Source organism: Otolemur garnettii, unplaced genomic scaffold (assembly GCF_000181295.1).
Source record: "Otolemur garnettii isolate 467f Iridium unplaced genomic scaffold, OtoGar3 scaffold00062, whole genome shotgun sequence".
Classification (NCBI taxonomy): Eukaryota; Metazoa; Chordata; class Mammalia; order Primates; family Galagidae; genus Otolemur; species Otolemur garnettii.
In genome coordinates this window covers 90,515-115,577 of record NW_003852457.1, presented here as the reverse complement: position 1 = coordinate 115,577, position 25,063 = coordinate 90,515, and the positions used below count along the sequence as shown (strand labels likewise).

The 25,063-nt window shown below is 52.9% G+C and overlaps 1 protein-coding gene across 1 annotated transcript in view; it reads right to left on the bottom strand.

Moving 5' to 3' along the window:
* The window catches only part of MROH5 (maestro heat like repeat family member 5), a 65,682-nt gene extending 60,516 nt beyond the window's left edge, over positions 1-5,166 (bottom strand). Inside the window, exon 1 of the mRNA XM_012806998.1 lies at positions 5,087-5,166. Within this exon, the coding sequence (XP_012662452.1) occupies positions 5,087-5,166 (80 nt within the window). The remainder of the gene's footprint in view (positions 1-5,086) is intronic.
* Positions 5,167-25,063: the final 19,897 nt, after the last annotated feature.

Below are 25,063 nucleotides of genomic sequence, written 5' to 3'. Positions count from 1 at the left end.
AGATGAATACATTGTAAATCACTAACCAAGACTTATTAGGATAGAAAGAGAAACCACAAATTAGTAACATCAAGAATAAGAGTGAGCACATCATTATAGGTACTATAGATAGTAACAGAATAGCAAAAGAATTTTATGAATAACTTTCTGTCAATAGAGTTATTCAACTTAGAATGAAATGGACAAATTCCTTAAAGTCATAAAATACCAAAGTTCACTTAAGAATTAAATAACAAGGATTGCCATACATCTATTATAAAAATTGAATTTGTAGTTGAAAGCACTCCAACAAAGGAACCTTTAAGCCCAGATGGTTTCACTTATGAATTTTTCAAAGCACTTAAGGAAGAAATAATATGAATACTATAAAAATCTTTCAAAAAATTGAAGAGAAGGAAAGACTTCTCAACCTATTCCATGAGTCAAGCTTTACCCTGATACCAAAAACAGTTGTAAAACATTGTAAATAAAGAAACTATAGCTTAATATTTTCCATGAATGGAAACTTTCTTAACAATATATCATTGTTAAGAAAAATATAACAATATTATATTTTATATATAATCCAAAATATGTAAAAATACTCATCCATGATCTTCAAGGATGGCTTATCCTAGGAATGCAAGACTGCTTGGACATTTGAAAATCAATCAAAGTAATTCATCGTATCGACAGACTGAAGAAGAAAATCATATAATTATCCCAATAAATGCAGAGGAAGCATTTGGCAAAATTAAATATCTCTTTGTAATAGAAACAGGGATTAAGGAATCTTTCTCAATCTGATAAAGAACATCTATAAAAATCATACAGCTAATATCATGCTCTCTAGTGAAAGACTGGAAATTTTCTTCCATATAGTTGGAATGAGGCAAAGATACATGCTGTTACTACTTGTATCAACATAGAATTTTAGGCTTAGTCATGACAAAAAGTTGAGAAGAAATAAAAGGCATACATATCAGAAAGGAACAAACAAACTGTTTCTATTTGTAGAAGACATTATTATCCAAGTAGAAAACGTCAAAGAATCTACAAAAACAAAAGCAAAAAGACAAAAAGACCAACCCTACAAAACCCCAAACTCCACCGGAACTAAAAAGTGGATCCAGTAAATTTGCAAATTATAAGGTAAGTGTATAAAAATCATCATATTTCTATATACTGGCAATGAATAATTGGGAATTGAAAGAAAAAAAATGCACCATGTACCCTAACTAAAAATCATGAGTTATTTAAGTCTAAATACCTTAGATGTATTTGTTAAGTTTAGGTTGTATTTTCAGATCTGTGATTTATTTTGAGTAAATGTTTATATACGATGTGAGATATAGATTGGGGGCTATATTTTTGCATGTGTATATTCATCTTTTCTCTTTATATGGAAGAAAACATCCAGTCTTAACATTTTTTAAGTCTAAAAAATAATTTTAAGGTGTATATACTGTAAACTACAACATATTGATGAAAGAAAGCAAGAAGATGTTCATAAGTGGAGAGATATACCATGTTCATGGATTGGAAGTCTCCAGACTCTTAATATGTTAATTTTCTCTGTTTATCTAAATATTCATTGCAACTTCAATGGCAGAATTTTTTGTTGTAACCAACAAGTTTTTTCTAAAATTTATTGGGAAGATAAAGGAGCTAGGTTAGCCAAAATGATTTTGAAGAGGAACAAAATGGGAGACTGCTTTCAAGAACACTACCAATTTAAAGACTTATTATAAAGTAATCAAGACAATGTGATCCTGATGAAAGGATAGAAATATAATTATATGGAATAGAACAAAGACTCCAGAAAGTGAGACCAATTGATTTTTGATAATGATGTGAAAGCAATCAACCGAAAAAGCATTCAATGAGTGCTGTTGTAAGACATGAATTTACACATGCAAAAAATAGCCCCCAATCTATATCTCACTTATATATAAACATGTACTCAAAATAAATCACAGACCTGAAAGTAAAACCTAAACTTCTAAAACTTCTGGAAGAAAATATTGGGGGAAATTTTCATGACCTTGGGTAAGATAAAGATTTATTAGATGTGACATTAAAAGCACTATCCATAAACGATAAGAATGATGAATTTGATTTCACAAAAATAAAAGCTTCTGCTTTTTGAAATATATGTGAGAGTTGTTGGAATCAAAATGGGTCCCTCTGACAAATGGGGCTGAGGAGGGCCATAAAGGGAGGGTTCTCATGCATGAATGCCTGATAACAAGATGTATCACAAAAGACCACAAAACCCACAGCCTTCCACAAAGGCCATTGCACCTTACATGCAAACAATACTTCTGTGGGGACATCTGTCCAGCAACCGTATATTCAACCTGCTACTCTTCTGATTGCTTATTGTACCCAAGATTATTGTCTCAAAACAATTTATGTATCATCCTCATTTTGACTTTAGAAACTTTCTCTTACCTAACAACCTTGAATACACAAATCATGTCTTATATGCACGTGTATTCCCACTGTAATGCCCATTCCTGAATAAATACCATTTTTTAAGAGTGTCTCTCTCTGTGCCTTTTATTTAGATTGGCATATATCTATAAAAAATAAAAAGATAAGCTGCAGACTTGGAGAAAGTTTTGCAAATCACTGAAGAACTACATCTATGATATATATAAAGACCTCTCAAAACAAAACAGAAGCACAAACAACCTAATGAAATACAGTAAAAAGATTTGAACAATCCACCAAAGGAGATAGACAGAAATAAGTATGTAAAAAGTGCTAAGTATTATTCCTCATGAGGGAAACAAATTAAAACCACAGTGAGACATGGCTACACAGCCACCAGAGAGGCTGGAATAAGAAACATAGATGGCCAGCACGGGGCTCACACCTATAATCCTAGCACTCTGGGAGGCCAAGGCAGGTGGACAGCTTGAGCTCATGAGTTTGAGACCAGCTTGAGCAAAAAGCGAGACCCCATCTCTACTAACAATAGAAAAACTGAGGTGAGAGGATTGCTCGGGCCCAAGAGTTGGAGGTTGCTGTGAGCTATGATGCCATAGCACTCTACGCCTACCCGGAGCAACAGCTTGACACTTGTGTCAAAACAAAACAAAACAAACAAAACAAAACAAAACAAAACAAAAGAAACAGACAACACAAGTGTTCTCTCTTTCTACCATGTGAGGACCCAACAAGAAGGTGGCTGTCAGCAAGCCAGGAAGAGAACCCTCATCAGACACCAATTTTCTGGAACTTTGATCTTGAACTTTCCAGACCCTAGAACTGTTAGAAATAAGTGTCTGTTGTTTAAACCCTCAGTCTGTGGTATTTGTACGGCAGCCCATGTAGACGCCTTTAGTCTCTGAGCCTCACACAGTGCCCAGAGTAGAATCATTCTTGCCTTTGTTCATTTGCTGAGTATTTATTAAGTGCCTCCTATATGCCAGGTACTGTTCTGGGGCCTGGGGATTTGTTAGTTAACAAAATACACAGAAATCCCTTTCTTTGTGGGGCTCACATCCCTGGACTTCCAGCTGGGGCCACAAAGTGGAGAAGTCCAGGAGGGACAGGGTCCTCCAACCCATAGACGGGTGGCATTCTGAAAGACCCATACCCATGCCTTGGCAAGTAGGATGTCATCAATTGTGTCTCACAATCCCAGGTCAGCTCTATCCTGCCAGGAACTCCTCCTGGTCAGAAAGTCCTGGCCATAAACATGCCATTTGGATGAAGCTTTCCCAAAAGGTTCCTGTGTATGTGTGTGTTGGATGGTTTAATAAATGAATTAGAGATCCTAATGAAGGCATCCTTAGAATAGTGAAGCTCATCCCAGTTGGACACAGCCTCCTGCAGACAGGGATGGAGTGTCGATTCTCACTGCCCTCACCTCTGCCTGACCCTGCTTCATATACCATCTTCCACCATCGAAGATGAGAACGGGGACAGGCTAGGACCTGGCCCTGCCTCCAGAGCCTACATCCTAGAGGCTGTGGGTTCTGCTATCTCTTGGAGTCTCAGGGCTGAGGCACCTCTAAGGAGGCCTTCAAGGCCTTCTTGCTTGGCCTCGGCAAGGTCAGCATGCACTTTGCCTTTCCTGGAAGCCTCCTTCTTCCTGTGGCCTTTCAGAAAACTGGCTACTTCCCTCTCTTGGAAAGTCCAGCCTTCCAGACCGAGACTGGAAGGTGCTGACTCTGCAGGGTCTCCTGTTGGCTGGGGCTGGAGCCTGGCCTGCCTCAGACATGGTGATGGTCACAGTGAGGGCCATGAGCTCCACTAAGGCCCCTACCTCATCTGCCCACACCCACATCATGGCCCCTGCAGCCTCCAGTGTTAAATGTATTTTTAAAAATAGAATGATGTGCAAACACACTATTAGCAAACATCTGCGGGGGAAATGCTTTCTCGGCTTAGAACCTCCGCAAACTGTGGCAGAGAAGACAGGCCTGCCAACACTCAAACAGAGCTACTGCGCGGGGCCCAAAATAGCCCAGCTTATAGGCAGGTACCAAGATGCTCCTGCAACAATCCGCAGTGACACGGACCATGACACGGAATCCCGGGCCTGGACAACACATCCTGTTCCCAGCCCTCCACGGAAAGGATGCTCCTGGGCTAGAGGGTCAGAGGAGGCAGAGGGGCCTGGCTGGACCTGCCTCTGACTGCCTGTCAGACACAGGAAGGTGAGGCTGCCCTTTGCTGCTGGGTTTCTGGGGACACTGGAGGGGGGGTTCCCGGGAGGCCTGGAAGGTTGTAGAGGAACTTTCCTCATTCCGTTCCCCTCTGGACCCTCAGGAGCATTGGCTGTCATGTCATCTTCCTCCTGCTGTGGGGAGGCTGAGGCTCCGAGAAGCAGGTGGACAGTCTGTTCATCCATCCACTTACCGGCTCATACATTGGGCATGTGGGAGACCCCAGTCCTCACAAGGTGAGGCCCACCCATATGCCTCAGAGGCTACTCCTGAGTCAGGACCCCTCCCTCCTCCACACAGGGCTTTGGGTTCCACCAAGGTGCCCCTCAGAGAGGTGCTCGCCTAAAAGATGGGACCAGGGCATCAGTGAGGGAGAGGGCAGGGTCCCTGGCCTCTCTTGTGTTCCCTGGCAGGGCTGAGCTGACCTGGAGTTGTAGGATAGGGCTGATGATGGCCTGCCCGCCGAGGCACGGCTGTGAGGCCTTTCAAAATGCTTCCTGTCCATGGCTGGGATGCGGTGTGGAGGACCCACTGGCCTCCACTGACAGCTCTGCCCTCAACGCCCGTGGGCAGGCCCTATCTCTGGGCACTGCCCCTCCCCCACTGTGGCCTGGCCTGACCTCACCCTGAGGTCACAATGGTTCCAGTGCCTATAGCATCCTTTCTAGGGACACAGTCTGTGTTCTGGGACTGGCGTGTGTACGTGTGTGCCTGTGTATGCCCATGCATGTGTAGACTTGTGTCCTCAACGAGGCCTTGGGCCTGTCTCTCCCTTCTCCGAGCCCCTTGCCTCCTGGGAGGGCAGCACGTGGGGCTGGGTAGGCTGCCCGAAACCAAGTCAAGTCCTGTCTCTATTGACCTGGTGCAGGTGACTCACCTCTCCATGCCTTGGTTTCCCCATCTATAAAACAGGAATATTGCTGTCCTAGCTCATGGGCTACTCTCTAGGTTAGTCAGAGGATAGGGGTGATGACCTAGCACAGTGCCTGGCAGGCTGAGGTGTCACTGTGATTCCAGTGCCAGAATTGTAGGTAAACCAGGTGGCCTTTGCCCAGCCCAGGGGCATGTCTTCAGAGTGACACAGCATGATGTCATTGCTGGTAGATGGTGCCAAGTGTCTGGAGATGAAGCCTCAGTGCTCAGCCTTGGGGTGTTCTGGGACTTCTCCCTTGCCCTGCAGTGTAGGAAGCTCAGCAGGAGGCCAGAGCAGCAGAGGTGGTAGCCTGGCAGGTAAGAGGCTGTCCAGGTGAGGACCTGGAAGGGGTCAGTGTGTGTAGGAAGTATAGGGCACAGGTGAGCCAGCTGTTTTTGTAGAGTAAATGGGGACTGTGCTGGAGACTGGGGCTGGGTGGGGTTTCTAGAGGACAGGAGACAGGACACGGCATGGACTGAAGATGGCTTCTGGCCAACAGCCAGCAAAGAAATAAGTTCCTCAGTTTACTAGAAGCCACATGAATTAGCTCAGAAGCTGACCCTCAGGAGCCCAGCCCAGGCCCAGCCAACACCCTGACTACAGCCTTGGGAGAGACTGAGGCAGAGGACTCCGCTGAGCCATGCCTGGATTTCTGACCCAAGAAACTGATATAGCAAAAGTAATAAATACTGTAAACTCATCACTTCCTAATTATTTGGCTACATTTTACTAAATGGTGCTGTTTTAAGCTGCTAAGGTTTGGGGGTCACTTGTTACACATCTGTGGATAACTAATGCACATTCTTTTCCAGGGAAAATGTGATAGTTTCCATGATTTGTGGACACAGAATAAAGACAGCTGTCTTAGAACCAGGAGGAAGGCTCTCTCCAGACACTGACTCTGCCAGTGCCTTGACCTTGGACTTCTAGCCCCTGGAACTGTGAGAAATAAATTTCTCTGGTTTATAAACCACCTACTCTATGGTATTATAGTAGCCCAAGCCTGGAAACCTCTAATTCACATTTTCCCATCCTTTCTGCACCATGAAGGGGATTGTTAAAACCTGAGTCTATAAGCCCATTCATGAACAGAGGGTCATTGGGTAGCCCATCCAGCAAAGACCCCTGACCCTCCCTGGTTCCCTGAGAGCTGTCTCTCCATACCTGTAGGACAGACCTTGGTAGCCACTTTGCAAAGTGCTGCTAGCCAGTGGCTGGAGCAGTCCATACCACCTTGTAGACTGATCCCTAAATTTCTAGGAGGTTTGAAATACAACCATAGAAACTTATAGTTAAATGGATTATATTAAAAGCAAAAGTAATAAATACTATAAACTCATTACTTCCTAATTATTTGGCTGCATTTTACTGTGTTCTATGCTTTTGAGATGATTCAGATCTACTGTATCTGTGTGGTGGAAACGCCATATAATGGTGGTCATTGAACATGTCTCCCCAACTCTGTGCTCCATGACATCTCACAGGTGGCTTGAAATCAGCCATGATGGAGGTATTTACACTGCAGGAATTGGCAGATACTGCAAGTCAGTGGACAGTTGGTTGAGAACTGTTTACTAGGTTGTCTGGGCCAAATGGGCTGGTCATTTCCCCTCTCCTGGGAATGTGGAATGGGAGAGGAGAGCAAGGCCTTGGCGTGAGAAGTGGAGTCCTACAGGGCTGCCACATCTCTTAGGACTGGAGGTAGAGGCAGGAGGGAGACACAGGCAGGGATGGCAGGAGACTGAGTGCCCAGAGGGACGAGTCCTTTATAGCCCTAGCCTCAAACCTTCCCAAGACCTTTTAGGCTTTCCTGTCTCCCTGAATGTCTCAGATGGCCTCTTTCCTGGATTATGGTGAGGTATATTTCCCCTGAGAGAACACATCTGAAGGTAAGGAGAGCCTGCAGCGAGCCCTGGGCAGCTGGAGGTGGTGAGCATTCTGTCTCTGCAATGTCCCGGGGGCAGGGTTGCATGGAGGGATCTAAGCCCCCTAATGGGGCACCCTAGGGGACATGGGTGAGGGACACCTACTGAGATCTGGGGTCTGGCCCTTGCATTGTCCCTAGTCCTCCCTGCATTTGAAAGTGGATGTCAGGGTGATAGTACCCTGGCTCATGGTGCCCTGCACCTGTCTACCCCAGGAGTCTGAAGGGAGTCAGGCAGGACCGCCAACCCCTGCTGCATGCAGGCTCCCTGCCTGGGGCCACTTGCTTCTCACAGCAGCCTTCAGGAGCCAGGTGTGCTGGCTACTACCCTGGGATTGCGATGAAGCTCAGAGAGGGCCAGGAATCAGCTGGTGGACACACAGCACTCAGTGGTGGAAGCAGGTCTCAAACTCAGGCCACCCAGACCCAAGTCCAGGGTGAGGTTGAGGCCCCTGGACCATCAGCACCCTCTTCCCGGGGAGCCAGCCCGCCTTGGTCCACCTCCCCCGCCGGCTCTGCCACACTGCCCTAGGCCCCAGTCGCGCCAGGGCCTCCCCGCGGCCAGCAGGTGGCGCTGCGGGCCCAGGCAAGCTGCCGAGGGCGGGGGTGGAGCTAGCGCGGGCGGGGGTGGGGCGGGGGCGGAGCGTGCTGCCTAGCCCACGTACCCTCCAGCCAGGGACGCGCTCTGGGGTCGTCGTGGGCCGGGGTGGGGTGCCATCCCGCAGCCTCAGACCCCTAGGTTGTCCTGGCGGGGACAGACCGAGAGCTCCAGCTGTTTCTGTCTTGCTAGGGCCATAGGGGAGAATGCTGTTGCTGCCCCAGAGAGGAGGGGGCCTGACTCAGGACATGGCAGCCCCCTATCCCCGCTCCAATCCACCCCCAGCCCCCTTCTTTCTGCCCTCCCACCCCACTCCTCTGGGTTCCCAGGCTCCAACCGGGTCCCCTCTGTGGCTGGGTTTGTGCAGCACATTCCTTCTAGAATGAGTCCCACTCCCGCTTTTCTAAAGAAGCTCCTTACACTTTCCTGTTTGTCTCTGGAGACCCCAGGCCACCTCCTCTGTGAAGCCAGCCCTGATTTCTCCGGGCTCCAGTAGCTTTTATTCTTGCTGTGATTGGTTCAGAGTGCGGGAGTGGGGGACCTGTTTGGAAGGCGGGGTGCTGCAAGCTTCCTACCCCTGAAGACCTCTATCTTTGGCACGATGGCCTTGCTTGACATACTGACACCCCCACAGGAGACTTAACCGTAAGCCCTGGAACTGTAAAACTCCTAGAAGAATGTAGGGGAAGTTGCTTGACATGGGTGTTGGCAATGAGTTTTTGGATATGAAGCCAAAAGCACAGGCGAAACAAGCAAAAATAGACAAGTGGGACTACATCAAGCTAAAAAGCTTCTGCACAGCCAAGGAAACAACAAAATGAAAAGGCAGCCTATAGGATGGGAGAAAATATTTGCAAATCCTGTATCTGATCATAGAGGTGAGAGTTCACCTCTGAGCTGTTCAGTGGACCTGGTTAGGTTCACCCAGCAAACTAGTAAGTTCGGCTCAGCCAAAGGGAGAGTAAGGGACTGGGGGAGGGGAAATGAGGCAGCTGGGACTCCAATATAGCAGGAAAAGAAGCATAGCTTTTATTTAAAGTAAAGCATAGATAAGCACAGGCTTTTCCAGGATAGTGGAAAAGGGCCCCTCTTGTGAGAGAGAGGAGACCCCACACCAAGGCCGTGCACCAGTATAAATACTTTCATCCTGACCCCCACCCCCCCGCCCACACACACACATTTGCCTATAAGGATTCCCACTGGTTCATCTCAGGCCTTCAGGCAAGCTGTCCTGGTTTCACTGGTTGTGGATCACCTCAGTTGCCACATAAAACCAATTTCCTTTACTCTGTATCAATAATAATTAACTGTTATTTTACCAGTGGTAGTATGATAGTATCTGTTGGTCTTGTGATGTTTGTGGCAACCATGATGAGCATTGTTCTGTGCCAGGGACCCTTATCCTTGTTTTATGGGTGGATCATTCATCAGCTAGAGGTCAGGTGTCACAGCCTAGAAGTTCCATTTTGCAGAACAGCATAATGTAACAGTACTTGGTTAACTAGGTCCCACCCACTCAAAATTCCTCATTTCACCTCAGGGTCCTTTCCAACTTTCTTGTCCAGAAGGCTGTAATTCTCTCCCACCTCCCTGTAGCCCCCCTTTAACCTCCTCTGTTCCTAATCACTGATAAGGGGTTAATATCCAAAATATATAAGGCACCGCTGTCAGTAATAGAAAGCCAAACAACTCATTTAAAAAGTGGTCAAAGAATTTGAATAGGTAATTCTCCTGAGAAGACAGACAAATAGTGAACAAGTATATAAAAAGGTACTCAGCACTGCTACTCGGCAGGGAAATACAAATCAGAGACGGCAAGTCACCTCATGCATCCCTGTTTGAACAGCTATTATTAAAAAACAAACCAGCAGAGAGGAGCAAAGGGAATCCTCTCACTCTGTTGGTGGGGACAGAAAATGGCAACATATGTGAAAACACATGGGGGGGGCCTCAGAAATCTAAAAGCAGAAGGCCACATGACCTGTAGGCCCACTGCGGGGCGCACACCCAGGGGTGATGGCACAGCAGCTGAGACACGGAGACAGCCTTGGCGCCTGGGGTCAGGTGAATGGATAAACAATGTGGTTGACATACTATGGCATATTAGTCAGTCTTCAAAAAGAGGAGACCTGCCTTAGTGACAACAGGAATGACCACGGAGGACGTCGTGCTACATGAAATAAGCACACCTTATCCGCAGACTCTGAAATAGTCAAGCCCATAGGAGCAGAGTTGGGGGAGGGGAAGTGTGGGTGGAGGGGCGACTCAGTGCTGTAAAGTTCCACTCATGCGGGAAGAAGTTCCAGGGGTCTGCCCAGTGGCCTTGTACCTGCTGTCAATAGCACTGCATGTGTCACTTAGGCAGATCACACATTAAGTGCTCCTGCCACGGAAGAACAAACAAAATTCACAGTGACAGCATGTACCCCACCCACTCTCACCCCCCGGCTCTGGGGCCTCCTGTGGCCACTGTCCTCTGATGTGGCCTGAGTAGGAGTTCTGGGCACTAGGTCTGGCTCTGGTGCTTCTGGGCTGAGGGAGTATCTTTCCTCTCTGAGCCTCTGTCCTCCTGTGTACAGTGGGGACAGAATAGGCTTCCTCTTGGGGGGGAGCAGGGCACCCTCCGTGGCTCTGGGTCAGTCCTGTCCCTCTGCAGAGGTTGACCAGGGAGGGACCCATCTGTGGCTCAGGGATGGGGGGCAGCCCCGAGTCGGCAGAGGCCCTGGGTCCCCAAGCAGACACTGCCTCCTCCTCACCTTCCAGGCTCCCCTCCTCCCTCACGCCCCCTCCTAATCTTTCACAGAAAAATGAGGGGGAGGAAAGCAAAGGCAAATGAAACAGGCTTTCTCCTCTACTTTCTGAAAATGAGATTTCAAAAATAACTCCTGGCGGTGGCAGCCCTAGGAGGGGTTTGGTCTAGGGAGGCCAGTGGGGCTGGGCAGGTCCAGAGGGCTCATGTGCCCCTCTCCCTGCAGGCTCACTCGGCCCACGGCCCACGGGCTGCAGGCCCTGTGGCTCCCTGTGGGGGCCCCTTCTTTTCCACCCCATAGGGAGGCCAGTGGAGGGAAAAGTGCAGGATGAGAAGAGCGGTGGAGGAGGCAGGGGAGTCAGGCTGTGACCCCGGGCAGGGGCAGAGCCCTGGCCCCTTCTCTCAGTTCATGCCCACCAGCCATGGCCCCTACCCCTGCCCCTCCCCGGCTGCAGCTTGCTCCTCAGGTGCTTGTGCTCCATCCTGCCACAGGGCCTTGGCATATTCGGTGCCCAGGCCCTCTGTCCCTCCCTTCAGGCACGGCATAGCTCACTCGTTTACCTATGCCATTTCCCCCGGAGGCCTGGGGTCACCTCCAGAAACACTTGCCCTCCAATCACTGCTTTCGGGTCTGTGTGGTAGGATGAATAATGGCTCCAAAGATGCCTATGTTTTAATCCTTAGAACCTGTAATTGTTACCTTTTATGGCAAAGAAGGACTTTGCAGCTGTGATTAAATTAAAGATCTTTAGATACTGCCTTGGACGGATGCAATCACATGTATCCTTATAACGGAGGTTTGACTACAGACAGAAGAGGGGGAGGCGCTTAGAATGAGGAGCAGAGATTAGAGGGGCGTGGCCACTTGCAGAGGGATGTAGATAGCTTGAGGAGGAGAGGGAGGCCTCCCCTCCAGGGCCTCTGGAAGGAGTGTGGCCCTGCTGCCACCTTGATTTTGGCCCTGTCATACTACTTCAAACCACCGTTTGTGGTGACTTGTCACGGCAGCCCTGGGAAACTAAGCCTCAGCTTCAGGGAGTCCAGGGGATTCAGACAGAGCGGCTCTGTTGGAGTTATTGCTGCCAAGTTGAAGTTGTCCCTCCAAATGCTGCAAATGCTGGGACTTGGCCATGTGGGTGTGGACATTTCCCAGCCTCCCTTGAGGCCAAGGGAGACCACCTGACCAAATTCAAATTCTCACTCCGGGAATTGAGAGTCAATTGTCCAGTTTCCTCCTTAATAGGAAATTGCAGGCCCGGGTCCACCCCACCCCCAGGGCTGGGATGTGGTGGGTGTGTGTGTCTACTTCAACCAAGCAGATGAGGACCACATCCTGGGGAGTGAGGAGGCCCAAGCCGAAGGAGCCTGGGTCCCCAAGGGGCCTGGGGGAGCAGAGCTGCCCTTGAATCCTCAGCTGGCTGGAATGCTGCATGGCAGAGAAGAATGTTATCTTATTTTAGCAGCTATATTTGGGGGCACTTTGTTATGGCAGCTTAGATGGCACCCAGACTAATACAATGTGGTTAGAGACCACTGCCTGCCCTGTGCCTGGCCTGTGGGGTGTGCACAGTACAGATTGCTCTTCATTTGATAGTAACACAGCGGTATCACTAGCTGAGCACCATCAGACCTGCTGCCTGGCCTGAGTGCACCGGGAAATGGGTCTGCTGCCTGCCTTGAGAGAGGGTGTTGGGTGGCCCGTGTGGCTGGAACATAAGAAGATGAAAAACACATGCCAGGCACGTAGAATGTAGGCTCCCACTTGCCACAGCTGACTCTGAGGCCCAAGGGGCTGGCTGTGCTCCTGCCATGGTGGATGGGGGCTGGGCAGGGCACAGGGACCTTTGTTCTGGGACCACTGACACTGAGGGACTGGGGTCGAGGAAGCAGAGGGCTGAGACTGTGTGGCTGGAGCAGATATCAGAAACATTGTGCTCCTATGCATGGAGCATCCAGCATTGTGACATCGTTGGGGAGGAAGGGCCCATTCAGGACACTAAACGGCAAGGAGCAGTCCCCACTCTGGCTTAGGGAACAAGGGGAATTCTTGATTTCATGGGTCACCTCTGCTGTTTGACATCAGTGGACATAATGCACAACTTTACATTCCAGAGGCGGCTGCGAAGGCTTCCCCAGCCCCACTTCCTCATGAGATCTGAGGTTCTTTGACCACAAAAAACCTGTCATGAGGTGATGGGAAACCAGCCCTCGGGGCTGTAGGAATTCTTTACGACCCAGCTGAATCCCAGTGTTGTTGTGTTGTATCATTCTCAGAGTATCTTCATTTCCTCATTTAACCCCAAGCAGCCTGTTTTCCATCCTGTTTTACCCATCTAGAAACTGAGGTTCAGAAAGGCAGTGTGATTGCCCAGCCCAGAGGAAATGAATGTCCTACTCAGACCTCAGCTTCTGATGCACCTCTCTCCTGTACCCCAGCTTTGCTGAAGGCGGGGAAAAGATGGGGTGGGGCTCGTCTGGGGGAGAAGAATTCCTGCCAGGGCTAGGCAGGCCCTAGAGGGATGGTGTGGGCCTTGGGAAGGGCACCTGGCAGAGGCTCCTGCACGATGATGCGCTGGTGTGGAAATGCAGGCTGGAGAGTGGGGAGGCCCCCATTCTCTCACTGAGCCCCTGCTAGTCCCCAGGCATCCCTGCTGTATTCATCTGAGACGGCCCAGCACCTGTGAGGACTCAAACCCCTGTGATAATCACATCATGTCTGGGGCTAGGGGCTTCTCCTGGGGTGTCCAGGCCCCAGCTGAGGCCTTTGGGGGCACTGACGCTTCTTTGCCTGATGTTGTCTCTGGCTGCTGGGGTCCTTTGCATGCCTCATGTGTCCAGGAATGATTCTTCTCTAGGTGTGCTTGTGAGGGTCAGAGATGAGTCACCCCCCCACCACCCACACCTTAATGGGGGAGACGGCTCTGAGGCTGCTCTGTAGCAGTCAGCATGTGACCATGTGCCTCACAGGCTTTGTTTCCTCCTCTGTCTCACATCTCTGCTACCAGATCATGCTTGGGTCCGCTTTGGGGGAACCCGAACACTCATGAGCTCTTCATGCCTCAGGGCGAGATCTGACCCATGTCACAAGGACCACAGAGTTGCTGAAGATGGCAGCTGCTGACTTGGGACTGCGGGATGCCTGAGGTCAGGACAGGCAGGCCGGTGAGGTTGGCTCAGGCCTCGACTTCCCTGAGAGTGTGCACTGTCTGGGACTTTTGTCACTAAACTGACCTGAACAAAGCAGAAGGAGAGGGAGCTGGTGGGGCTGGCCTGGAGGCCTGAATGCCAAGTCCTGATGGCCCTGTGCAAGGACAGTCAGCAGGGGCAGAGGTTAACCCATAAGGCTTTCTGGGAGCCATGGGAGGGTCAGAAGGGAGGCTGGCCCGAAGGGAGCACTGCAGGGACAGGTGAGGTGCAGGGTGCTGGGAGGGCCTACAGGGCTGCCCGTGAGAGATCAGTGCAGGCCGCTGAGCCCACTGGTGCCAACCGCCCTCCCACTCCTGGCCCCAGCCCCCTGCAGAGTGGGGCCCCTTTAAATGCAGGGTTCTATCCTCCCCACCAACCCCTCCCCCAGTCTCCTGGCAGCCAGGTACACAGAAGCCTGACCCCTGGGCTGCTGACATGGCTTCCCCCTGTTCTGGGGATACCAGTCCAGCAGGTCTGCCCCCTCCTTCTATAGCCACTCCAGGTGAGACACACATGGGTAAGAGGGACAGAGGAGAAAGGGGCAAGTGACGTTTGGTTTTCTCATCTCAGCCCCTCTTCTGGAAGGGTCACACACAGGAGAGTGTCAGCAGGACTGGGCCAGGATGCAGGCATCAAACCCATCCTGATGGCCTCTCCTTCCCTCCCCAGGCTCGATGCCCTGCAGTCCTCCCAGGGAAGGGACTGCTTTTCCTGATGCCCCTGGGCTCCTGGGCCTGGAGGTGGGGAGGGCTCTCCTCACTCCCTAGAGTCCCTTCCAGATCATTCCCCTGCCCCAGCCTCTCTAAAACCCTGCTCTGGCTCTCTGAAGGGGCAGCCATCCCTCCAACCTCCCTTACCGTAGTCGCTGAGCACCTACTGGACCTTGGGCCCTAGACCTTGCTCACGGACACTCTCTCCAGCTCCCTATCTTCACCTTGGTGACATTTTCAATCTGGTCTGGCCATCGATCCTCCAGACTCCTCCTCTTCAAGTAACTTGTCCTCCCCCCAGCCACCTACATGGCCTGGTCAGCTGCAGCCCCTTCTCGGCTTGCCCTCAGAGGCCAGCTGCAGTACCTCCACAGCTCTGCCATGGTAGCCCCCCCTCACACCCACTCCCTGGCCCCACTATTGTGCCTCCTGACCTCAGGCCCTCACCCCGACTCCCGCCTATCCAGCCTCTCCTAGCAATAGCCTGGTGCCCTCTCTCCGTGAAGCCCCCACCCTTCTCTGTCCTCATGCTCAGCTGCTGGCTTTGCTCCCTTTTTCCTTGAGGAACTGAAGCCATCAGAGGAGGACGCCACAGGTGCCCACCCACCTGCACTTGTGTCCCAGGCTCATTTCGCCCCTGCTCTGGCCAAGGCCACCCATCCACTTGTCCCCTTCCCTCCCTCCAACTCTCATGGACACTCTGGCACCCCCAGCCCCTATCCTGCACCAGGACCTGTCTGTCCTCTAATACCAGATCACCCTGGGGACATGAAAGCACACTGCCATTTCCCCTGCTCCCTGCAGCTGCCGCCGCCTCCTCTGCAAACCTTCAGTGGGATATTTGTCCTGCTGCCCCCAAACCCTCTCCTGTTCCCTCTCCACCCTCTCTTCAGGCTTCAATTTCCACATCTCACTAAAGCACCTCTGGCCAAGGTCACCACTGACCTCCATGCTGGTAAATCTGAGGTCATTTCTCAGGCTCCATTTGTAGTGCCCAAGGGCAGCACATGACTCAGAGTATCCACCCCCATGCCTGCCTGCCAGGACTCCATGCCCCTCTCTGCCCCCGTAGCACTGCCTGCTCCCTGAGGGCCCTGAGCTGTTCTGGGCCTCTTCTCTTTCTCTGCTCACACCCTTAGTGCTGTCAGCGGTGTTGTGGCTTTAACTGCCATCTCTCCAGGGTCTCTCTCTAGCTGGGCTCCTACACACTTCAGACTCAGAGTCACCCCTGCACCTCTCCTGTGCCTGTCTGGAGATTACTTCTTGACCCCAGCCCAGCCTGCTGCTCTCCCAGCCTGCTGCTCTCCCAGCCCACCCATCTTGGAAAGCGCACCTCCTCCTTTGGGTGGCTCAGGTCACCCAGGCTGGGTGCTTCCAGGTCTCCCCTCTCTCCCCTGCCCCTGCTCCATAGGCAGGGGAGCAGAGCCTGTTGGATCCATCTTCCGTTGTGTTCAGAATCTAAGCATTTCTCAGCCCTGTCCTGGCTGCTGCTCTACTGCCCCACCCCTCTGCCTGTCTGCAAGATCATCCAGACCCCCTGGTGAAATGCCAGCCCCAAGGTGGCACTCCTCTCATGCTCTGGGGCTGGGGTGGGGCACGGCAGCACAGTGGCCTGGCCTTCTCCTCTCCCCTCCACAGCCCCCTTCTTCTCCTAAGCTTTTCCTTATCTATCTGCCCAGAGCATGGCCCTTCCCTTGGCTGCCCACTCCACTGAAGGGGAGGCCGGGCCTGTGGCTGGGATACCAGGGCAATCCTGTGCCTCCAGCTGCTTGTGGGAAAGGCTGCAGGAAGGAGCTGGCCAGGTGGACAGGACAGGCCGAGCAGATGGAGGTGTCACCCTTGCCCCTGCAGGTTTTGCTGTCGTGGTGCTGAGAGTGACAGGCCCTGATCTGGCTCAGCAGGCCTTGTCCACAGGCCTCACAGCCTTAGTGAGGGCCATTCCACCCCCATCAAGGTCGGAGGCACCAGCAGCTACCTTGGCTATGTCTGACGTGCTGACATGGAGAGTACTGTCCAGTGATATGACAGGTTGGGCAAGACCTTTTCATTTGTGAGGGAGGCAGAACAGGCTTGGTTGGTCCCATTTCTAGAAGGAGAAATGGAGGCTTGTGAAAGGTAAAAAAATAGCCCAGCTTCTCACAAGCAGAAGGAAGAAACTCCAGGTCTTGGAGCCATTGTCCAGTGTAGTGTCTGCATGGTGCACAGTAGGTGCTCAGCGTCTGTGGGAAGGGAGGAAAGTCATGACCAAGAGGCTCTTGAGCCAGGGGCCGTGGCATGGTAGAAAGTGACTACCCAGCCCAAAGGCCCCTGTCCAAGGCCTGTCTCCTCACCAGCCAGACAGACGTGATGCAGTTGTCCTCTTCCTGGGAGCTGGCTTCATGCTCAGAGCCCTGTACAGGTTTGTCCACTCACACCTGCCTGGCCTCTGGTCCTACCCACTCCCAGGGAGCTGTCTGGTCATTGTCCTGTGTCTCTGGTGGGCCTGTCTACATTCCTCCCTGAACCTTGCACTCAAGGAGGGCCCATGTCTGCTTCACTCACTCTGGTGTCCCCAGAGCTAAGCACATCTGCTGATGAATGAAGGACAGAGACATGGGGGAGACTCCCTGAGCCAAGGGCCTGCAGCTGGGCACAGCAGCCCAGACTGAGTGTAGCCAGGGACCAGCCATCTGGGTTTCCCTTGGGGACTAAGGACGGGCTTCCAGGGTACCGCCAGTAACCCAAAACCACACTTACCTTCCAACCTGACTCCCTTTTGGTGCTGCTTCAGGGCAGCAGTGCCCGGATTGGGAGCCAGGTGGTCCCTGGGGCTACTCTCTGCCTCAGTCTCCAAGGCCCAGCCCTTTGTCCTCATCCTCTCCTGGTGGAGTCTTTCCCTATCCTTGTCTATACTTCACACTCACCAGGATCTGACTTGACCTCCAGGCTGGGCCCCCAGCCCCTTCTCTGTATAGCGGGGTAAACTTTCACCTGAGGATCACCCCTTCACCTTCTGTCCCAAACACTGCTACCTGCAGATTGGACCCCCATGTCCTGAGCCTGATGCGTGGTCCCCAGGCTGGCCAGACTATGCATCCACTTCCTCATGGGTTATACTTAAGGGACACGGTCTCAAGACGTTTCCACCCTCATGGAAGGTGCTGCTCCCCGCCAGTGCGGATCCCACCGCCCGTCCATCACGGGTCTAATGTTTGCCTTGTGAGAATCATTCGGGGGGCTCCTTCCAGACTGTCTCACTTCTGCGCCTGTCCGGCCCCTTCGCCCTGGTCTGCGTGGCACTGACCCTCCCCGTGCTGTTCTTAGGTCCGGTGGGCCCCGAGCCCCGGTTCCCCGACATCTACGGCGGGGACGCACAGCTCTGGGAGGCGCACTTCCGCGGCATAGGGCGCGCCTACCGCGCGCTGGGCAAGGAGGACGACTTCGCCATCCGCGTGCTCACCGAGGACTTCACACTGCCCTTCCCCTTCACCTGGCCGCCCGGGCCCGACCCGGCCCGCGGACCACTCTTCTACGACCCTCGCGACCGCAGGGGCTTTGACTTCTTGCTGCGGGGCCCCGGCGCGACGCCCCCCACGCTGCTGCGGCCCCTGCACGCCACGGCTCAGGCCGCCCTGCGCAAGCGGCATCTGGAGCGGCTGGCGCTGAGCTATGCCAGCGCTGGCACTGGGCAGCCACCTGGCCTCGTTCTCCTGGCGTCTGGCCCGGCCACTGCCTCTGGCGCCTTCCCTGGACCCGCAGGGCCTGAGGCCAGCACCCCTCGGCTGGCCTAACCCCCAGAACCCCTGAGTGCTAATAAAGCCTTCCTCTGCTTCTCCGGCTACGGTGCTTTGCTGCATGCCCCGGGACAGGTATCTGCACAGGCCTTGGCGACCCAGGGCAGAAAGTGTGGGGCTTTGGGCGGCCAGGGCCTGGGCTCTGAGCCCAGTTTGTTTACTAGGCCAGAACCGTCTGAGAAGCAGCAAGGAGACTGGGCAGCAGGGGGACCCGGGTCACCACATGGGTCTGGAATGTGCTGGGAATGAAAGCACACTGGAGTGGCCTGGACACTGCGGGTGGAGGTCAGAGGGAAGCTGCCTGGCCCTCTGCCCTCCCTGCCTGCCCGCTGGGATCCTGGGCACAGCCCTGTGGTCTGTGGTGGGCTTTAGTGTCTCCAACCTATGGATCAGAACCCTGAGGCTGAACTCCTCAACAGAGCACCGGGGACTCCGTTTCCAGTGTGCTGACTCCAAGTTCCCATGACAGAGAGGTGCTGGATTGGGGCACTGGGATGAGCGGGAGAGGCAGCAGAGCAGGGGGGACAGAGATGCGGGGAGGGTGGGGAGAATGAGGCCAAAGAGGGCACCACAAGGCACAGTCTCAGACCTGCTGCCCCCTCCAGTCTAGGGAGAGAGAAGACACCTCCGGCTGCCCCATGTGTGGCTGAGAGCATTTACTGAGCTCCAAATGGCCACCAGTGACCCAGCCTCCACCCTGAGGATGTTTCCCTCTGCAGGTGCCAACCCCCAGGCCTCAATTTGCTGTGGGCCTGCGGGTGGCAGGGAGAGTGATGGCATGACCCTGGTGGCTTCCTTCTCTGACCAATCAGGAATTCATGTGGGCTTTAGGGAAAAGTGCTCAGTCCATAGGACCTGGCTTCCTCTTGCTCAGGGAATTTGGGTTCCAGGTGTGCCAGGGAGGCTGGAGAACTAGTTGTGAGAGAGACACTCATTTCTGGAGTAACAACATGGTAGAGAGTGACTGTAGAGTATAATAATAAAAATCTGGGGTTTACAATTTGTATTTTCTTTTTACTTTTTTTTTGAGACAGAGTCTCACTCAGCCTCCCTGGGTAGAATGCTGTGGTGTCTCTTTCCTTTCTTTTTCTAGAAATTTATTTTTCAAGCATCTCACAAAAATGTGGGTCTCTGACATACTGGAAATGCAAACTTTGGCTCTTCACCTCCACTAGTTTGAGAAGCTGAGGCTGGGGATGCTGACCCCACACAGCAATGTGAGAGAGGAGTATTGCCAGGACATGCTGCACTGCTAGGAAGAACATCAAGAGGACAGACCCTGTGGACAACTGGGTGGTCAGGGAGGGCCTCCTGCACCAGTGGCCTGGAAGCTGTGAAGGGAAGGATGAGGAGTCAGCCATGTGCATGTGGAGGCAGGGCTCCTGGCCGAGGCTGGGCAATAAAACAGAGCTTCAAAGGACCTGAACCTAGGTTCCGTGAGGCTGGAGTGGACTGAGCAGCATATTATCAGAAGCTCCAATGGCCTTAAGCCACAGAAGGGACTGGACATTTCATGTACCTGGAACATCCAGAAATCATGTGAGCTTCAGGGAAGATCTGATCCACAGGCTGGGCATTGTCATGGAGGCCCTGCCTTCTATGCTGCCTCTTCTTCTCTCAGAGTGGCTCCCCCAGTGGTGGTCACATGGGGTGCACCTCCCTCCTGTGCAGTTCCCCTCATCTCTGAGAAGGCCAGAGGCCACTGGCTCTCATGAGCTGTCTGAGAAGGAGGGGCAGGATGTCCTGCAGATTCAGGGAATTTCTGCTAAGGACCCCTTGGTCCTGCTGGGTCATGCATTCACCCCTGAACAGTCCCTGTGGCCCAGGGGTGCTTTTCTTTGATTGGCTTAGGTCTGTGTTACCTGATCCCTGTGGCAAAGGGTTAGGGTGACCTTGACTGAATTCTGATATTAAGGCCCAAGACACTGTTGTGGCCCACGGTGGGGTGGGGGAGGTGGAAGGGATGACAGGGGTGGGGGGTGGGGGGATGGCAACTGCCATGTCCACCACAGCCAGGTGGTGCCAGCTTTGGGGTTGATCTCTGCTAAATCCATACCTTCTCTCCAGGTAGACACCTTGTTCCCCCCCCCCCCCCCCAGCCAAGGAGAGGCACAGTTAGGACTGGGCATGGTGTGGGGTTTCTGACTTTTGTGTAAAGCACAGTCAATTATCTAACCTATTTTCTCAACATTTTTTCTGTGCCATGCTCAGTGCTGAGTCTGGACAGAGAGGGGATGTCCTGCCTCAAGGAGCCTGCAGACGGAGGAGGAGAAGGCATCCAGATGACACACTACTTGCTGGTCCTTGGATGAGAACCTGGGTAATTCTTCCTGAACCCCCTCCACCACACACAGGGAGAGCATTGCCCTTTTTGCTATGGCTACTGGGATGCTCAAATGACATTTGTGCTGGTTTTAGTGTCCCTCAGGCATGACACTGTGGGTCAGTTTGCCCCTCCTTTCTGCCTTTGTGTGTCCTCTAGCTGTCTGGCTTTCAAGTCTTATGATGCCTGGACTGTAATTATACAAAGGATGCTTCAAATTATTTTTCGACATTAGGGGAAATCTTCTTTCTAAAGTCACAGATCCTGGCTCCTTTGACAGCATTTCACCCGCACCTTCCTCCCACTGACTGGCCAGGAGACTTTGCCATCTTTTCTGCACAAAGCCCCGTGATCTATGCTGAAATATTGTGGCTATTTCCTTGGGGGTCAGGTGTTGTGATATCAGGCCCTGGAACCCACTGCGGTGGGCAGTTGTTATAGTGTGAACACTGGGGCCTCTGGCCTCTGACTCAGAAAACTCACCATCATGGGTCTTTGGGGCGCAGGGCCCTCAGCTGTAGTCCAGAATACAACACCAGCCTCCTGGAGACTGTGCAGGGTTGGGAGAGAGATGGGGTTGGGCTTCTGGGCTCAGCCTGCTGCCAAGAGAGGGAAGTTGCCTCCCTGCCATGGGCCCCTCTCTCTCTCCTACCTGTAGGCTGCTCCAGCCCCTCCCTGGGCTGCCCCGACACCAGCCCTGTCTTGGACTATGAGGGTTCTGGGGTCAGGAGCGTGCTGGGTCTGCCTCTCAGCAGCTATGTGGCCTTGGACGAGCCTCTCGGCCTCTGTGAGGTACAGCATCATCTGTGGAACAGCAGCACAGAGGGTCTGTGAACAGCCTCCCCACTGGTGCACTGCCCACGCTGTGCTTGCCCAGGGCCTCCCTCCTCAGTCCAGAGGGCAGGGCTGCCTTCCAGGGCCCAGGTCCCCTCCCACCCTTTTTTGGCTCAGCCTAAACCTACCCGTGGGACAAGCTAGACTCCCCTCAATTAGGCCCGGGCCCCCTGAAGCGTCTCTGGAGCCCTATGGTAAGGAGCCCCCTGAGCCCCACCTCTGGGACACCAGCCTTGACGGGGAGCTGGGATCTTGGGTAGTGGCTGTTCTGCCAGAGCAGGGCCTAGACCTCTTCCTCTGCACTGCTGACCCTGCTCCTAGATGCACGCTTGGCTGTGTTGGTCTCAGTTAACATTTTCTGAATATGCTGATGTGAGTCAGGAACATGACCTCACTGAGCAGAGGGGCATCCTGAGGCCCTGTCATTCAGAGTGCAGGCAGAGCCCCAGAGCGAGGGCAGGAGTCCAGGGTACTGCTCAGAGTCCTTAGGCAGGTTCTTTCCATGCCCGGCTGCCCCAGAGACTTCACAAGGAGACAGGCTCCTGGGCTGTGGTGAGCAGGGGTCAGCCCCCCCCACCCCCGCCTTACTGCAGTTTCCTAGGAATGGACTCTGAGGAGCTAGGAGGATGTTTAATTAATTGCAATTACAATCTTCAAAGGAAGCCCAGAGTTGAAAGTTGTTCCTAATTACTGTGTTATGATGTCAGTCAGCGCCCCAAACTGATTGTATTAGGATTTCCGATGGAGGATTAATTGAGTTGCCGCGAGGACTGCTCTCTGTCCCTCCCCTTCAGATAAAGCTCAAGTTTAGCCACAGTGAAGGCATGTGGGGCTGGCATGACAATGACAGCTGGGAACTGGCAGAGGCAGGCAGTAGCTGCCTTGACCTCAGGGCCAAGGTCAAGACCCAGGGCCTGGGGGCTGGCATGAGGTGGCAGATGGGCTCTGTGTAGTCACCAGTGCAGTTGGCCGAGTGCTTTCTGCTTTCTAGTCTGGCCTCTGGCACTTCTGGAGATGGAGGTGCTGCTTCTCCAGGCCCTGAAGTTGGATGGGGTCAGCAGGTAGCCAGTGCTGGCCAACTTGTGGGGGGCACAATGACATTGGTCACTTCTGGACCAAAGCACTTATGGTCAGTGAGAGACCCTCTGAGCCCTCTTTCTGAGTCCCTGGGCTGGCATGTGGGGCTGGCTGTGCAAGGTGTAAGCCCAGTGCAAAGTGAACGGCGAGGGCCTTGTGGAAAAATTAGTCAGGTTTTGTAGGGTAACAGTGCTAAACGCAGCTGGGCCCTTCTGGGCATGGGTCCCGCATCACTGTGCAGGTCACCACCTGTGTAGCCGCCCTGCTGCACACCTGGGTGTCCACTTAGACCAGCAGATGTGGCTGTGTGGCTTAGGTTCCATGTCTTCCTTCTCTGTACCTCACTTTCCTCATCTGTAAAATGGGATAGGAAGGGGTGTGAACATGTGTCCCTTGGCCACATGGAGGATGAATTAGTGCAGCTTCCTTTCTGGCTGTCCCTCTGCTCATAGGAGGAAGCTTCTTCCTTCAACAGGCAGAGGTAGCCACCTCGCACTGGCTGCGTTTCAGACATGGTCCTGTGCCCTGGGACCCAGCAGGAGTGAGCCCAGGGCCCCTGCCCTCCTGAGCTGGGTGCTGGACACATGTTGGTGAGACATATGGCTTGGAGGGGCCAGGCAGGTGGTAGGGCACAGGGGGCTCCTTTCTGTAGGGCTCCTGGGAAGCTTCAAGGGGTCCAGGCCTGATTGAGGGGACCCGAGCTTGTCCCACAGGTGGGGTTAGAGGTGAGAACAAACATCTCAATAATGCATTTGCACGGGCATTCCTAAGGGCCATTCCCACCCCCAAGGGGAGCACTTGTTTCTGGGGAGGTGAGGAAGTCTCACTGTAGGTATGAGAGTGAGGGCTGCACACACAGTGTATAAGCAGGTGCATAGTCCATCTGTGGTATTGAAATTCTGTGAGGGACAAATCTGGAAAAAACTGTCTAAAAAGGCTCATGAGGTGGAGGGGACAGTGAAAAGGAGAGCAAGGCAGAGAACTGAGGCCTATTAACAGAAGGATCATTTTGCCTCTGTGGGCTGGAGGAACTCAAGACCTGGCGGTTATCCAGGGGGCCATGCTGGCTGTCTGTGGGGTGGGGCGGGGTCTCAGGGATGGTGCGGAAAGGGCCAGAGTCCTTTGGAGGTGGAGCCAGAGAGTTTTCCTGATGTCAGATATGAGCACCAAGAAGGAAGGGCGTCAGTACACCAAGGTCAGGCCCAGCCTGGGACTGTGGTGCCCAGGGCCCAGGGTCAGGTGGAAGGGCACACGGGCACATCAGGAACTCGGGAAGAAGGGCCCCTGGAGAGGGACGTTTGGAGCCAGGTCTTGGCAGGAAACTGGCCTGCTGACATTTGGCTTGGGGGAGGGCTCTTCTCTTCGGGGTGGGGCGTCCCTGGTAGGAGTTGCAGAGGCCTGTTTCGGGTTTCAGGCCCGAGTGGCTGGGTTGTTACTGGGGTGATGAGCAGGTTCCAGGCCCTTTAATTACCAGCACTAACAAGCTCTGAAATTCAGTAAGGAAGGGGAGCTTCAGAGAGTAACAGGATTTTCAGGGACAGATGGGGGGAAGGGCGGCCCACAGCAGGCCCTTCAGAGGAGGGGGGACATGGAGGCTATTGAGGCATTCTGACATTCAGGCATCCTCTGGGTCTTGCGAGGGTCCCTTGGGGCATGTGTGAGAACATCTGAGACCCACACCAGGTGGGTTCCACCGTTCCATTTCCCAGTTGGGGAAACCAAGGCACACAGCAATGGAAGCAGAAATGACACAGCAGTTTTCTGGTTCCAATGTCTGTGCTCCTAAAGACTGCCCTGAGCCTGGCCAAGCTCCCCAACCTCTCAGAGCCACAGTCCCCTATCTGTCACTAAGGGGCCAAGTATCCCCCCCCCGCCCCCAACCAGAGGACCATTGTGTGGGTTAGAGGAGAGGCTGCAGGTCTGTGCTCAGTGTAGGATCTGGCATGGACTGCAGGACCAATAGGCTTCCCCAAGCCCTGGGGGCCTGGGACTGGTTGCTCAAGGTGCCTGACTCCGTGCGGGCAGAGAACTACTCCCATGGTAGGCCTCAGCCCTGCCACCAGTCACTGGCCACCCCACACCCTTTGCCCAATCCCAGGCTGCTGACGGCTTTGGAGACAGTCCCAGAGAGCTCCCCCTCCCTCCCCATTAAACCCATGTTTGTTCCAAATCCATGAATATGCAACTGTCGCCCACCCTCTCCGCAGAACTTCCTCCACTTCTGCGGTGACTTCTGCATTAATCACAGCTAATTGCTAGCGGGAGTCGTTTATGTCAAGAGCCATTATTCCTGGGAATAAAGAGAAATAAAAGAT